At 42.9% G+C, this 17,199-nt stretch overlaps 1 protein-coding gene across 1 annotated transcript in view; it reads left to right on the top strand.

Moving 5' to 3' along the window:
* The first annotated feature begins 4,530 nt into the window (after window positions 1–4,530).
* The window catches only part of TMED10 (transmembrane p24 trafficking protein 10), a 36,111-nt gene continuing 23,442 nt past the window's right edge, over window positions 4,531–17,199 (top strand). Inside the window, exon 1 of the mRNA XM_006170561.3 lies at window positions 4,531–4,808. Coding sequence (XP_006170623.1) covers window positions 4,584–4,808 — 225 coding nt within the window. The 5' untranslated portion in view covers window positions 4,531–4,583. The remainder of the gene's footprint in view (window positions 4,809–17,199) is intronic.

The raw sequence follows: 17,199 nt of genomic DNA, 5'->3' as shown, positions 1-17,199 counted from the left end.
CCAGCCACCCATGTGGGCTCTGATTCCCCATGCACTGCATTCAACCACTGTGCCTCAGCGCCAGCCCTGTATCTACATTTTAGATACATTCTGAATTAATACACTTGTGTGAAAACAGCTAAGGAATAATGGAAGGAATCTACTGGCCTTCTGCCAGGAGCTTAAAAACCAGTCTTACATTCATTAAATTATTATTTATTATTATAATTAATTATAATTTATTTATCATTAATCATTATTATATATGAGATATATTTTTATACACACACACCCTACATTTTAGATACATTCTGAATTAATACACTTGTGTGAAAACAGCTAAGGAATAATGGAAGGAATCTACTGGCCTTCTGCCAGGAGCTTAAAAACCAGTCTTACATTCATTAAATTATTATTTATTATTATAATTAATTATAATTTATTTATCATTAATCATTATTATATATGAGATATATTTTTATACACACACATCCTTTTTTTTGAGAGGTTTTTTACTATAGGGCGCGTGCGCTCGCCAGACAAACAGAGAGAGACAGAGAGACAGAAAGCAAGAAATCACCCCCCAGGGGGGATGGTCACGCCGCAATCCCTTCTCCTCCATTCTCCTCTTGGGATCTTGGGCACGCACGCACATGCGCCCGGCATGAGTTTTAAGCCACCGGGTCCGGGATATGAACTGCGGTCGACTACGTGGGAGTCCAGCGACATAGCCATTACGCTAACTGCTGGTTCCCACACATTTTTTTTTTAAAAGCCAGATGTTGCAAGTGTACAAGAAAGAGAACCTCCAACAGGGTGTGGTCCTTTTTCCTTCAATTCTCCATTCCATCGGGATCCTGGGCATGTACTCACATGCCCTGTGTGCTTTTCAAGTCACATGGGCCAAGACTCAAACCCTTCTTGGCCATGTGGGACCCAGCTCTCTCTGTACAGTGCTTAACTGCTACACTACAAGGCCAGCCCACTGGACCATTATTGTGCTAAGTGGCAGGTACTATCTCAGGTTCAGACAATAAAGCAGTAAACAAAGTAGGCAAAAATCTCTGCCCTTACAAAATAGACATACTAGATAGGAAGACAGATTAATAAACACAATAAATAATTAAATGTATGTATGCTATATTAGTAAATGGTGCTAAGAGAAAAGCTATAAAGGAAGGAAGACACACAGGAAGTGTTGGAGATCAGGGATAAGTGAGAACATAGGGCAAGAAATGACTTGAGAGCTCTAACACAGGAAATCAATTTAACTTCTCTGAGTTTGTTTCTTCATCTGTGAAATAATAGTGCCTTGATGAGGAAGGCTCGGGCCCTCAGAATGTTTTTGTCACTTTTACGCTATGGGATTTTGGGTACTGACAAAGACTCTCTCCTTGAGCAAACTTGGGGTGTTCTGAATTCCCTTCTCAACTACGCCCTGACTTTCAAACCTTCGTCTGTTTCTCTGCACTATCCACTTTTAGCAAGAATCCTGCCAAGTCAACTGAGTCAGGATCCTCCTCCTTCTTACCTGTAATATTTTCTCTTGGTAATTTTCCATTCCCGATCCCCACCCTGATCCTTGCCTATAAATTCCTACTTTTCCTTGTATTTGGAGTTAAGCCCTATTTCTTTCCCCTACTGCAAAATCCCATTATAGTAGTCCCCTGCTGCTATGATTTGGATAACAGTTTGTCCCCTAAAGGTTCACATGTTGGACACATAGTCTCCAGCATAATGGCATTGGAGGTGGTGTGACCTTTAAGAGGTGAGGCCTACTGGGTGGTATTTGGGTCATGGAAGTACACCCTTGTGAATGGATTACTGCTGTGTGGGTTGTTATAAAAGATGGCAACCCACACACAGGTTGCTCTCTCTCTGCACACCTTTGCTGATCTATCCACTTTTCTCCACCATGTTGTGATGCAGCAGAGGCTGGCCAGATGCTGGACCCATAATATAGGACTTTCCAGCCACCAGAATCATGAATCAAATAAACTCCTATTTTTATTTTTTATCTTATGTATGTATTTATTTAGAGAATTTTTTTTTTTTTTTTTGGCTATAGGGCACATGTGCTCACCAATAGAGAGAGACAGACAGACAGAAAGTGAGACATCACCCCCAAAGGGGATGGCCACACAGCAATCCCTTCTCCTCCATTCTCCTCTTGGGATTTTGGGCACGCATGTACACACACCCGGCATGAGTTTCAAGCCTCCAGATCCAGGACTCGAACTGCAGACGACAAAGTGAGAGTCCAGCTACATAACCATTACACCATCAACTAGTCTCAACCTTTATTTTATATATATATATGTGTGTGTATATATGTGTGTGTGTGTGTGTGTGTGTGTGTGTGTGTATATATATATATATATATATATATACACATATATACATATATATCACTCAGTCTTAGGTATTTCTGTTTAGCAACACAATCATGCACTAAGACACACATAAGAGTATTTGACAGTCACTCTTGAATGAAAAATGTTTATTTTACAGTTCTCTAACATGTCACAAATAATTCTTTCTTTAACAGTACACAAATTCTTTGGCCTCTCAAAACCTGTTTCCTCATCTGTAAAATGAACAGAGTTGCCCAGACTGTTTCACAGTGCCTTTGAAATAGTCAAATGAGGTCATTAAGATATGTAAAACTACTTCTAAATGCATAATCTATTGAGTAAATGAAAGATGGAAATGTGAAAAAAAACACATACACAAGTATTTTATGGGTTGTGAATCTCTTACTAATGGTCAGCAGTCTCAGAACTGCAAGTAAACAATGAATTAGATAACTGCTTGTGCTGATTCCCTTCACGGGCAGGGAAAAGGCCAGTTCAAACTATCAGGGATGTACTGAGTAGACTGGTGATCTTATCTTAGAGATATAACAATTAGACTAAATGTTCCCAAGTGGACACCTATAAAATAATTATTATCTGGCATTTGTCAAATTTTAAAATGCTTTACAGCTGCTTTTTTTGTTTGTGGAACTTCAGTTCCAGGTAAAGAACTAGATGGACTGAAGGGTGGTGCTATTAAAAATATATATATTTTGGGACCAGAAGTTAGCGTAATGGCTATGTCGCTGGACTCCCACGTAGTCGACCGTGGTTCGCGTCCTGGACCCGGTGGCTTAAACTCACGGCTTAAACTCATGCCAGGCGCGTGTGCGTATATATATATTTTACATTACTAATGGCAGATAGGCCATCTTCTGGGTATTTCTATACAATAAAGATTAATCAATATAAATTATTCCAAACATACACTGTTCGAAACACAGGCATGTGTTATCTTCATATATTCTTCGTGTCTGAATATTTGATAACATTCTAATAATAATTTGTTAAGGCAATAAAAATGTCGATATACTGTACACACATACTAGAGTCTGGCACACAGTAGGAATTAAATATCTGTTGAATGAATGCATAAGTGATTAATGTGCTACTTCACTTTGTATAGACTAGTCAATTTGATTCAAGAAGTGCTTGTGCACTTAGAACACACAAATACTTGCCTAACCTGACAACACTCAACTGGTAAATCCGTATTATATCCACCTTTCAGGCTGGAACAAAACGCAGTGTTTTACACAATTCCAATGCAAAGTTTAAATTTAGTTTGAACATTAACCTGGCATAGTGGATGTTCAATGTTTGCAAAAAATAATTAGATGCAGCAGACCAGCAGATGCCATAATGGTTACGTGGCTGGATTCCCACGTAGTCAACAGCAGTTCCAGTCCCAGACCGGGCAGGTTGAAAGTCACACCAGGCACGTGTGTATATGTGCCCAAAATCCGGAGAGAATGGAGGGGCAGGGATTGTAGTATGGCCATGAGGGGGAGAGGAAGGGGATTTCTCGCTTTCTGTCTCTGGCAAGTGCACGTGCCCTACAGTAAAAATCTCTTTCAAAAAAAAAAAAAAACACAAATAAGATGTACATTCTGAAAGTCAGCTACTCCAGCCCAAATATCTGATCATATTCACCAGGTAACCTCTACACCTTCTCTGAAGTATTGGTCCACACTCGGTAACAGCCAAATTAAAATCGTCCCTTGAAATGTATCTCTCAAGATCCTCCAAGTCCCAGCTGCCCGCAAGGGGCGGAGGTGCTGGGGATACTTTCAAACCACTCCCGCCACAGGAGGCTGGGTTTCCTTCCCCGCCTCCGCCCTGCTCGCCTAGCCGGGCCCAACATAGAGCCTTGTGGCTCTTCCCTATTGGGGCTTGGTTGCTATGGTGTCACCGACCCTTAAACGCACAGATACTGTCTCCGGAAGTTAAAGGAGAATTACTTCCGGGGCTGCCCACACTTGCCATGGCTGATTCAAACTAACCTCAACAGCAACAAAAACCCCAAAACATTGTGTTTAACTTCAACAAAACCTTCCTTAACCACTTAACCTTGTGGTTTTAACACGGTACCGCATTCTCTCTTCGCTTTCTAAAGATCTGCTCTATATGCTTCCACTTGCCAGTCTCAAAAATGGCGCCGAGGGCATCAGTAGGTCAGAGGTTAGTTACGTGAGTCCTCCCGGTTCCGGCGCGGTAGAGGCCCCGGCTGGTGAGCGAGTCTCCGACACCATGTCTGGTTTGTCTAGCCCACTAGCCTTGCGTGGCCCCGGCCCGTTGGCGTTGCTGCTTTTGTTCCTCCTCGGCCCCAGCACCGTCCTCGCCATCTCCTTCCATCTGCCCGTTAACTCTCGCAAGTGCCTCCGGGAGGAGATCCACAAGGACCTTCTGGTGACGGGCGCGTACGAGATCACAGACCAGTCTGGGGGCGCTGGCGGCCTGCGCACCCACCTCAAGGTGCGGCGCTGTGCGGCGCGGGGCCGGGAGGGAAAACCGCAGGCGTAGGGGAGGGGAGGCCTGGATTTGCGGGCGCCGGACAGGCAGAGGCCTGGAGGTTGGCCCGGCCTCCCCGGAGCGCTAAGGACTTGGGGTGGAGACCGCCCCCTCACCCGCTCGTTGGCGTTCGCGGGGCGGGGCTGGGCGCCAGTGCCTGGGCACCCAAGGAGGGCCGCGTGGCCTGGGCGGATGTGACAACCAGCTGGTGCCGCCTCGACTTCGGGTCGTTGTCAGGGTGCTGCACCTGTTTGCGGCTCAGATACCTTGAGCTGTACCTTGGTTTTCCAGTAAATCTTTAGATGTTGACTATTTGTGGGGGTCGGCACCGTAAGTTAATACCGAGATACCTACAGGAAAATAGTGGAGCCAATAAAGCTTACTGTGATTAATTAAATCTCTTATTTCTTAAGCATCTGCTGTGTCAGTTCCTGTGCTAATTTACCCTATCCTGTGAAGAAGGTAGGTAGGTAGCCTCATTTACAAATGAGAAAACTGGTGTGAGGGATGGAGTTGATTCTTAGCTTTAGCAGTTCAGTATGTTGAGGGAAAAGAAAAGTGCCACAGTCTTCTCGCCTTGCTTTTTTTGCTTTTAATAGTAATCGTGCATTAATTAAAGACTGTTATTGGTGCCAAAATGGTCCCAGTATCTACTCTTTTCTTTTGGTACACCACAATCTGGACGTGGCTAAATCTCAACTATACTCTTGGATAGTACTACTATTGTAATGCCAGTTTGAATCTGTTTCGCAGTTCAGAGTGGCCTGGCCTGATCTGTGGGACATTAATATAATTGGGACGCTAATGTAATTTGATTATCAGTTAAGATTTTATTACATTTTAGGTAATTTTATTCATTTATAATTAGCACAGTGGTGGTTTCTTTTTTGTTTGTTTTATTTTTTTTCTTTTTGACAGAATGGGGCTTTTCTTATGAAATAGGTTTTGGAACCCAGTATGGTGACAGGTATAACTTATTTCTGCTTTATTTGGGAAATACAAACTATTTTCAGGCCTGTTGCTCTGTGGCTCATCCTTTATTATTCTTGTCAAGTACAAAAATTCTGTTTCCCCAAGAAAGCAAGGATGGTATAATTTCAGGGGCTTGGATACAATGTATGTAGAGAGTCGTCTTCTGACTCTTCAAGGGATGTGATTTATGGAGTCAGTGGTTCATGGAGTCAGAGAATTTGAGCAAGGAAAGAGACGCTGCTGTCATTACCAGTCTGACTGCTGTCCCTGATCTCTACTATCTTTTAGAACCCTTCATTGGCCCTCTGTTGCTCATCTGATAGTTCAGATTTCCCAGCATGCTCTGTAGTGCTCTTCATGATCTGTTCCTGAAGCTTTCCATGTTCATTCCCCCACTTTGCATTCTACATAGAGCCACCTGGGACAGTTCCCTAAGTTCATTCTCTATTGTAACTATTATGTTTATGCCTCTTCTTCCTTATTAGAACATTAGTATCCTGATGGCAGGAGTTATTGTCATTGCTTCTATTTTCAGAGCACTGAGTTTATTGATGTGCTTCTAGTAAGCAGCAATACGTACAGGAACCATAGAGTTTAAGGCCTTCCGAGAATTACATCATGCTGCTGAAGGGACCTCAACAGCAAGAGTTTTTGCATCTACAATACATGCTAGCATTTCCCCCATCATTCAGTTGCTCTCCTGTATCTCTGATCTCTTTTTCTTTCTTTCTTTCTTTCTTTTTTTTTTTTTTTTTTGAGAGAGATTTTTGTTACAGGGTGCATATACTCGCTGGAGAAACAGACAGACAGAAAATGAGAAATCATCCCCTTGGAGGGATGGCCATGCCGCAATCCCTTCTCCTCCATTCTCCTCTCAGGATTTGGGGCACACATGCACATGCACCTGGCGTCAGTTTTAAGCCATTGGGTCTGGGACTCCAACTGTGGTTGACTATGTGGGCATCCAGAACATAACCTTATACCAGCCTTCTCTGTTCTTTTGCTACTAACCAACTTAATCAAATTACAGGTGCCCTAAACCTAAATTCTAAGAAGGTAACATAAATTAATGAATTGGGCCAAGTGTTTTAGGGGGGAAAAAAATAAAGGTTGTGTGGGAAGGGTAGGAGGAACAGAAACTACAGGCACTGAGATGCAGTGAGATCTAGCTAGGTGAGTTTCCAGGGTCACCAGGAAAAGCCCAGCGACTCTGATCCTCATTGTTTAGAGCATGGAGGTTTTCCTTGAAGCTAATTAGCTTTGCATGGGGAACTCTTGAGATGTTTAATACAAAATACCTATGAAGTCTGTAATTAAGACCCCCAGCCCCCTAGTTAGGCTTTCTGAAGTACTTCTACATTCATGCTTAAGTACAGCTATGGATGGTGAGCTTTTGGGGTTTTTTTTGAGAGGTTTTCACTATAGGGCGTGTGCGCTCGCCAGACAGACAGAGAGAGACATAGAGACAGAAAGCAAGAAATCGCCCCCCAGGGGGGATGGTCACACTGCAATCCCTTCTCCTCCATTCTCCTCTCGGGATCTTGGGCACGCACGCACACATGCCCAGCGTGAGTTTTAAGCCACCGGGTCCGGGACACGAACCGTGGTCGACTACGTGGGAGTCCAGCGACATAGCCATTACGTTAACTGCTGGTTCCCTGGATGGTGAGCTTTTGAAATTCTCTACTAGAAAACTGGCAGGAAAGGCAGCAATTGCAAAAGTTGAGTTGCTCTTTGGGACCAGCAGTTAGAGTAACGGCTATGTCACTGGACCCCCATGTAGTCGACCGCCGTTCAAGTCCTGGACCCAGTGGCTTAAACTCACCCCAGCGTGTGTGCGTGCGTGCTCAAGATCCCAAGAGGAGAAGGCGGGGGGGGGTGGGATTTCTTGCTTTCTGTCTCTTTGTCTCTCTCTGTCTTCCTGGTGAGCACATGCGCCCTATAGCAAAAGGAAAAAAAAAAAAAAAACCTCTCAATAACAAAGGAAAACAAGAGTTGAGTTGCTCTGAGAGCCAGATGTGTTTCTAGGGTCACCAAAATGAGCCCTGGAATTCCAGGACTCTGCTCAGAGCAGTAAAGAATTACTGAAAGCCCATTGGTGAATGGGCTGTATAATAAGCCATCATTACTTTTGATAATAAACACCTATGGTGTCTGGGCACTTGAGGCCTCCAGCTTTCTAGTTTTGCTACTCCAAAATAGTTAGCTATGAATGTAGTATGGCATTCAAATGGCACAACCTTGTTTACTCAGAGAATAAGAAGAAGATCATGACTGCATGGATGACATGCACTGAAGGATAGGTGTATATTCAGGACAGTGAGGAGGAGCCCTGAACTCTTACCCTCACTTCTGAGAGTCCAGAGCATTTCTTGGAAGCTCATTAATCCTGCATGGGTGGGTCGCTAAGCCTTTTAATAGAAAACTTCGGTAGGGCTCTTAACTCCCTAGTTATATTACCCCAGAGAGGGATTATACCATAATCTTGAATACTAACTCAATCTTAGCACCAGCTCTAACCCTGAAACTCACATTGTCACCCTAAACCTATCTGTGACACTTGCATTAGTTCCAGCCCTAAGCCTAACCCTAGCAGTAACTATATCCATTACCTTAAGCCTGGCAAAACTATCCCTAGCTCCTAACCTAGCCCTAAGCCTTTAACTTTGCTCTAACTCTGATTTTAACTGTGGCTTATAAACCTAACCCTAACAGCAACAACAAAAACCCAGAACAAAACAGCAGCAAGAGTGGATAAATAAGGGATAATTGGGAGTAGTAGAGAGTTAATGTGGAGAGGTCAGTACTTAGCTCTTGTGGAGACTTGCCGTACAAGCATTTGGGCCCTTTTGCCTCATCAAATTTTTCATTTAAATCAGAAATTCAGGGTTTTTTTGTATGTTTGTTTGTTTTGAGAGGTTTTTGCTATAGGACATGTGTGCTCACCAAAGAGACAGAGACAGAAAGCGAAATATCACCCCCCAGGGGGGATGGCCACACCGCCATTCTTCTCTCGGGATCTTGGGCACACACGCACACGTGCCCAACGTGAGTTTAAGCCACTGGGTTCAGGACTGTGGTTGACTACATGGGAGTCCAGGGACATAGCCATTACCCTAACTGCTGGTCCTCCTGTTGTTTATTTTTAAAGTCTGTTTATTTCATGGGGGGCGGGGGCTAGATACCCTTGACAGGTTCTCAGAATACTGAAATCCCCACCTCCACCTCCCTAGCCATCCCACTAGCCAGGAACACAGGGCTGACCGTACCATGCGTGGCATATTTATGCTACCTGGAATATGAACTTGGCGCCTCCCATGTGGCTTCAGTATCACACAGTGGGACACTACTATCTGTACTACTATTGCTGGGCCAAAAATCCAGATTTCTATATAAAAGCTCCTGAACTATAAATATTACCAACCAATTCAAATTCACTGGCTAGTTTTCAGTATTACAGAGAAGAGATTAATGAGTCCACTTTTATACTTATTCAGCAATTATCAGACTCTTTCCACACTTTTTTCTCTCTTTCTTTTACTGTAGGTTGCATGTACTCACCAGAGAGAAAGAGAGAATGTGAGAAATCACCCCCGAGGCAGGCTAGCCATGCTATAATCCCTTCTCCTTCATTTGTCTTGTGGGATTTGGGGCATGCACGAATGTACCCAGCCATGTCTTTCAAGCCACTGGGTCCAGGATTGGAACCGCACAGTCGGATGTGTGGGATCCAGCTACCTTAACTTCCTTGCCACCATCTTGCCTGACACTTGGTTTATTTTAACTGCTTCCCCCTTGTCATTTTATGCTAAATTGTTTAGAGTAAATACCAGATGTCATGGTATCTAAGCCCTGCATATTTTGATATGAATCTGTTTAAAAAAATATGACTATAACGTTATGTGGCTATAATCATACCTAACAAAATTAAAGATTCCACAATATCTAATACTCAATTCATAGTCATATTTCCTTTCTTGTCTCAAAACTATTTAAAAATGATTGTTGTGGGACCAGCAGATGGCTAATGGCTATGTCACTGGACTGCCACATAGTCGATTGTGGTTGAGTCCTCAGACCCAGTGGCTTAAAACTCATGCCAGGGGCATGTGTGTATGTGCCCAAAATCCCAAAAGGAGATTGGAAGAGAAGGGATTGCAGCGTAGACATCCCCCTGGAAGATGGCTTCTCTCTTTCTGTCTCTCTGGCAAGTGCACAAGCCCTATAACAAAAACCTCTAAAAATTTTTAAAAATAAAAAAAATGGTTTGTTGTATCGCTCAAGATGGAGCAATCTATTCTTCTCACTTCTCTCCCCATTAATTAACGGTTTCCAGAGTAAGAAATTATTGTCCTTGTCATTTCTGGTGTGGTCTAAGGAAGCTTTGTGGGTTTTTTTTCTGTTTTTTATTTTTAATATTATTATACCAAATTTCTTTCTTTGTTTTGATTTTTAGAGTCGTTGGATTTTAGTCAATTGTATCAGTTCCTTATGATCAAAGAACTTATGGCTCCTTCATATTGACTGTCTCCTTTTGACATACTCTCATTAGGCTTCGATGGCCTCATTGTTTTCTGGCACAACAAGATATTCTAGGCTTTTCTCTTTTTTTTTCTTTCTTTCTTTTTTTTTTTTTTTTTAGTCCATGGCCTGACCTTGGAACAGCTATTCCTCCAAGGAGTTGTGGTTCTTTTTTTGTGGGGAATGGTAGTTAAAGACCACTAGGTAGGTGTCCTAAAATTTAACATGGTATGCAGGCCATTGAACACTTGTGGGCTAGATCCAGTCCTTTAGCACAGTTTGCAATTTTTTTCATAGTGTCTGTTTACTAAATTTGGCTTTTTCTTATGTTTTGACCTCTTTGCCTCATGTGGTTTTTTTTGGTTTTTTTTTTTTTTTTTGGAGAGATTTTTCACTGTAGGGCGCGTGCGCTCGCCAGACAGAGAGAGACATAGAGACAGAAAGCGAGAAATCTCCCCCCAGGGGGGATGGTCACGCCGCAATCCCTTCTCCTCCATTCTCCTCTCGGGATCTTGGGCACGCACGCCCACGCGCCCGGCGTGAGTTTTAAGCCACCGGGTCCGGGACACGAACCGCGGTCGACTACATGGGAGTCCAGCGACATAGCCATTATGCTAACTGCTGGTTCCCTCATGTGTTCTTTTTATGCTTTATGTCAGCTTCCAAAGTGCAACTCCTGAGAGCAAGAGCTCCTTTTTACGTACCAGACCATATTCTAAGTCTCTGATTAGCCTATGGATTGTCTTCCTTTTGGTCATAGGTCCACCCCTGGTACGTGGTTTGGGTTGAGATAGGAGCTGTGGACATTGGCCATGTGGGCTTGACTATGTGGCTGCTCTGAATAAGGAAATCTCTATTAGAAGGATCTTAGTGAATATGCCTTGGTTAACCTGTCTGATTCACCTTCTTTCTGTCTAGGAGCATCTTAATGTCTCTAGTGAAAGTACTTAGGTTATTATCACTCTATGTTGCAGCTTTGTGTTATTCATCTCTTCTAACAGACTGTTAGCTCCCTGAGCAGAGACTGTCTCATTTATCATTGCAGTGCTTGTGTCTAACATAGGGTCTGGCACCCAGCAGTACCTGAACATAAGGAATGAGATAAATGAACAGCCACTGTTCTCATCTCCTCTTTCATCTCCCCTCTACCTCTTCACTTCCCTCCTCCTGCCCCCTGACTGTAGTATACTGAACACCTTGCAGTTCTTTGAATGTGATGTTCTCTTAACCTAGGTCAGTCTTTACCTTTACACGCCCCCAGTGTGCTTCATTAAATCTTGTATGAAATAGCACTTTTCACACAGTGTAGTGCTTACTTTGTCAGCTCCTTAATGTCTTATTTATCTTTGTGTCTTCAATTTAATGTATGTATTGTACATCTGAGTTAAATGTCCTAGTCATTTTGAGAAGTTAGTAGAAAGAGCCTGGATCTGGTGTTATATAAACATAAGTTCAAAGCCCAGCAGTTCTACCATTAAAAGGTATGCAGTTTGGGGGAATTACTTAATCCTTCTCTGTTCCCTTATCTGTAGGATGAGGATAATAACTCTCATGGAATTGCTAGAGGGACTAATTAAGATGGTGAGTTCTTTATTGTGCCAGGCTCATTATGATGCTATTTAGATGTTATTACTCTTTTCTGTCTTGAATGAAATTGAATTTCTAATCTAGAGCAATCACTCTATGTTACTGAAATGACCAGATATGGAATAGTTCAGTATGAGGAGTTGAGTATTTTGTTTATGATTCTGTCATCTATCCAACAAATACTTATTTATTATTTAGTATGTGCTAGACCTGGCTTGGAATATGGGAATGGATAGGTCCTTGAGCTCTGTTGGGGAGCAAAAACAAAAAATAAGTTTTAAAAATACAATTTCAGGTAGTGAAAACTACTGACATAATGAAAAATTGGGCCCAACCTCTGTGGTATAGTTGGTAGGTAGCATATCAGACTGCAGAACTGGAAACCACATGCCAGCTGTGGTTTGAGTCTCCAGTCTGATCAACCTGAAAACACGCTGGGCACATGTGTGCCCTAGCAAGCTGAAGGACTAGAGGCAAGGGATCTCAGCATTGTCAAGTCCTATGGAGGGTGCTTTTTCCCCTTTCCCTAGGCTCCCTTCCCCTCATTCTCTCCCTTCCTCTCTTTCTTTCCTCTCTTGTACAAGCACGTGCTCTATCATGAGTGGAAAAACATCAAGCAGTAGAGGGTAAGGAGTGGCTTTTGGGGTAAAGAGCCTTTGAATGGTCAGGCAAGGCCTCTGAATAGAGAGAAATGGATTGAAATGATGGATGGGACTCTACCAAAACGATTTCTGCTTCAGACCTATATTGAGATGCATCTTGGGTTGAGATTTGCAGTTGAATCTATCCCTTATTCCTCCTTCCTTTACTTTTTTCACAAAATGAGTCTAAATCAGGCTAAGCGGTATTCAGCATAAAGATTTTGCTGTACAAAATTGAAGTAGAAAGGATCAACTCATTCATCTTGACTATAAAGTTTCCCCATTACTTCAGGTCCGTAATAAAAGCATGTTGTAGGGACTTAAAATCTTGGCTCTCCTAATTTTGAATTGAATATCACATTTCTTTAAGGCTTGGTGACACCATAATAATTTTTTTTTTTTTTTTAATTTGCTAGAAGGGTATGTATGCTCATGGGAGGTGGGAGAAGTAGGAAGGTAACCCCCACAGAGGAGGGTCATACTGCAGTTCCTTCTCCTCCACTTCTTTCAGGATTTTGAGTACCCACTCACATGTGCCTTGCATGTTTTTTAAGTCCAGGACTTGAACCACATAGTTGGCCATGTGGGATCCAGCGCCTTAACCACCATGCCATGGCTGCCCCAATACCTTTGTAACTTGATAGGATCCAGTGTCATAGGGTATTTGTTGCTTGTGCTTCAAGTAGCCACCAGTGAGGCTAAATACTGAACTTCAGTGCTGGAAGCCAGATGGCCGCCGTAGGTTCAGATTCCCAGGTCACCTGTGTCCAAGATCTTGAGGAGCTGGAGGGCTGGGAAAAGGGGCTTGCAGCATGGCAAAATCCTGTCAAAGGTGATTCTTTCTCTCCCTCTTTCTCTCTTATGTATGCATGCATGTGCTCTCTTAAAAAAAAAAAAAGTAGCTATCTTTTTTTTTTTTAATTAATAAACTACCCTGTGGACTCTTACTTAGGCTGATATTTTTCTGTTGGAAAAAACAGTTTTGTTTTGTTTTGTTTTTAAATTGCCAGAGGGCACATAGGCTTACCAGAGAGAGAGAGAGAGAACACCCCCCCACCCCTACCCCATGGATCATGGTCACACCACAGTCCGTTTCCCTCCATTCCTCCTTCTCATCAGGATTTTGGACAAGCACACACATGGCATCTGGTGCACTTTTAAAGCTACCTAGGCCAGTACTTGAACCACAGTTGGCCATGTGGGGTCTAGCTCCTTATGCCCAGAGCTTAACCACTGTGCTATAAGACTGGCTACCCATTGTGTTACAGCTCTTTCAATTTTATATTGTTTTCTTCTCTGTAAAAGTTAAAGGATACAGTACTTCATTTAAATCTCTGTTCCTCAGGGAACAGTTGTCCATAGCCTTTCCTGTTCTGAACTGTTGAAGAGAAGGGGGCTACATAGAGTCTGAAGACAGCCTTGTTTGTAGAAAAGTAGACCTAGTTTATAAAGGTAACCTAGTGGGGTGCAATGACTTTTGTGCTGTTTCTTGTATTCATTGCTGACTGGTGGTTGATCCTGAGCCATTGCCCCATATGCATACGTAGCCTGGCAGCCTGGACAGTAGAGCCCTCTGTGAAATCAGCCAGCTGGCGACAGACCAGAATTTGGGTTCCCAAACAAGCCTCGGACTTGAGGGAGGTTGATGTCATCTGCTTTATCCTGTGCCCCCAACTTCATTGTTCAACATAACGTGTGGGAAATCAAGGGACTAGTTGTTAAGAAAGAACAAGGCTTTGTTTGTGCCTAAAAGGGACATGCTGGAGGTTTTTACCGTAAATAACTTTGGAACAGTATGAAAAAAAAACATTTGATCTGGCTTCACCCCCGCAGTAGTATTGTTAGGGCAGCAACTGGTCTTTCATTCTCATTACCCTCCTTTCCTCCTGGTTTCTTCCCCTTTTCCCCCTACATCCCGAGTCAAGCATGACGTATTGCCTATGTTACGTTAATGTAGCAAATGCTGTTAGAAACCGGAAGAGAGCATCTATCCATTATCACACCAGTGCCTGGAAATTTTCTATTTCTGATTTTCAACATTTTCTTTTTTAAATAGGGTCTTTCTACATTGTCCACACCAGCCACAAGCTCAAGATCCTCCTAAGTACCCAGAATTACAGGCCATTAGACCTGGCTTTTAGGGTGGGCTGGGAATTAAACCCGCACCTTCCATGTGGACTCAGCCTGCCAAGTAGTAGCACATACAGCATGCAGCTGGGCTTGGTTTTCAGCACTTTCCCAAAAAGCCTCCCAGCCTCGTTGGTCAAATTTTAGTTTAAGCAGCACTTCTCAACTGCTGCCATACTATCACTGAACTGTGTTGGAGATTTGAAAGAATTTGGTGTTGCCAAATGCTGCTGGCGGCCTTTCGAAATTTGACTTTGTTCTGCATAAAATCTAGATGTAATCATTTTGATTTCACAAATGCAGTTAATAAACTTTATACTTACTTTATTTGAAAGATTGGAGTAAATTCATTTTATGCCCACTAGCTATAGCTTCTAGACCTTTAGAGTTATTCATGTTCTTCATTTCTGAGATTTTGTGGTGACTGACTTGTGGTAGCCTCTTGAAAGTGTTTCTGAGACTGTTTCTAGTCTAAAAACTACAGCATCTTGAATGAGTTGATGTTAATTCTGCTTTTTTTGTGAGTTGATGTTTATTCTGCTTTTTTGTGTCTTAGATAATAGACCTTGTGACTCTGGGACTGGCAGATGGCATAATGGTTAAGTCACTGGACTCCCACATAACCGACTGCGGTTCGAGTCTTGGAAACATGCCGGCTCGTGTGCATGCATGCCCAAAATCCTGAAGAGAGAACAGAGGAGACAGGATTGTGGCATGGCCACACCCTAGGGGGGTGATTTCTTGCTTTCTGTCTCTTCAGCAAGCACATACACCCTATAGCAAAAATCTGTTCTCCCCCCCCCAAAAAAAAATAGACCTCTTGGCTTTAGATTCCCTTGTGAAATCTTACCAAATGAAGTCTATAAACCCACAGCCCCTTATTATTATGTATACACACACAATCCATTCTTTTCCCTGCATTTCTAATGCAGATCCTTCACATAGTTTATTCCTCATCAGGTTAAAAACAACATGAAAGAAATGCTGGAGTCATCTAGGATTCCTTACTATCCCCCCCCCTTTTTTTTCATCAGCTAAGAGGATTGAGCACCTGCCTTGTTAGGCATTTTATATCCCTTCAGTTTCTAGATCTTAGAGCTGCTTCCTTGAGAGTTTATGTGTCTGTCCTTTTCTCTCTGTTTCCATGCGTTAACCATTCAGGCCCTAATCATCTCTGGGTTTAGGCAGTGTAGCATGCTTTGTCTATTAGGTAGTCTATGATGTATTTTTCTATGCAAAAATGCATCATGACTTTCCCGACAACACTATATTATCTAATAATTTGCCATTTAAAAAAAATAGGAAGACACAGACTTGCCACCTCCTTCATGGATCATATGTCATTCTACATGAATGAAGACACTAGCCAAATAAACTAGTGACAGTACTTCATAGAAAGCATGTGAACATGATGTTTGCTTTATTGACTCTGAGTAGACAATTTCTTTCTTTTTTTTTGGAGAGGTTTTTCGCTATAGGGCACGTGCGCTCGCCAGACAGACAGAGAGAGACATAGAGACAGAAAGCGAGAAGTCACCCCCCAGGGGGGATGGCCACGCCACAATCCCTTCTCCTCCATTCTCCTCTCGGGATCTTGGGCATGCATGCACACGTGCCCGGCGTGAGTTTTAAGCCACTGGGTCCGGGACGTGAACCGCGGTCAACTATGTGGTAGTCCAGCAACATAGCCATTATGCTAACTGCTGGTTCCCTCTATACTGTTCTTTAAAAGGAAGTCACTTTGTGCAGCCCACCCTACTTAAGGAATTGAGAGTTATGCCTAACCTCTTGGAAGGTGCACTGTTTACATAAGTTGAGAGTTCTCAAGGGGAAATTTGTCTCTTCTTCCATTTATTATTTATTTATTTTTAATATTTTTCATTTTGCTGTAGGGGGTGTGTGCTCGCTGGAGATAGAGAGTGAGAGAGAAAGTGAAAAAGCACCCTCCCTCCCACCCCCAGTGATGGCCATGCTGCAGTCCCTTCTCTGTTCTCTTCTTGGGATTTTGGGCCTGCACACACCTATGTACCTGGTGTGTTTTTTTTTTTAAGCCACTGGGTCTGAGACTCAAACTGCACAATTGGCCAGGTGGGACCCAGTCACCTTAAACACCATGCCACCTGGCTGGCCTATTTTTGTAATATATTTGTTAATTTTTACATTTTTGCCTTAGGGCATGTGCAGTTACAGAAGAGAGACAGAGAGGGAAAGTGAGAAATCAACCCCTGGGCGGGCTGGCACACCACAGCTCCTCCTCCTCCAGTCTTCTCTTGAGATTTTAGACACACACATACACACCCAGTATGATTTTTTCAAGCCACTGGGTCGAGGGACTCAAACTATGGTCAGCCATGTGGGAGTCCAGTTCCATGCTACCACATGACCTGCTGGCCCCATATTTTTTGAATTTAAAAAATAATTATTCATGATGGAGAGCACATGTACATGTGCCAGGGGTGGGGAGTGGATATACCCTTGACAGGGTTTGGCACTTCACAGTCCTCTTT

This window comes from Tupaia chinensis, unplaced genomic scaffold (assembly GCF_000334495.1).
Source record: "Tupaia chinensis unplaced genomic scaffold, TupChi_1.0 Scaffold148607_1, whole genome shotgun sequence".
NCBI lineage: Eukaryota > Metazoa > Chordata > Mammalia > Scandentia > Tupaiidae > Tupaia > Tupaia belangeri.
The sequence above is the reverse complement of the archived record's forward strand: the minus strand, read 5'-3'. Positions and strand labels throughout refer to the sequence as shown.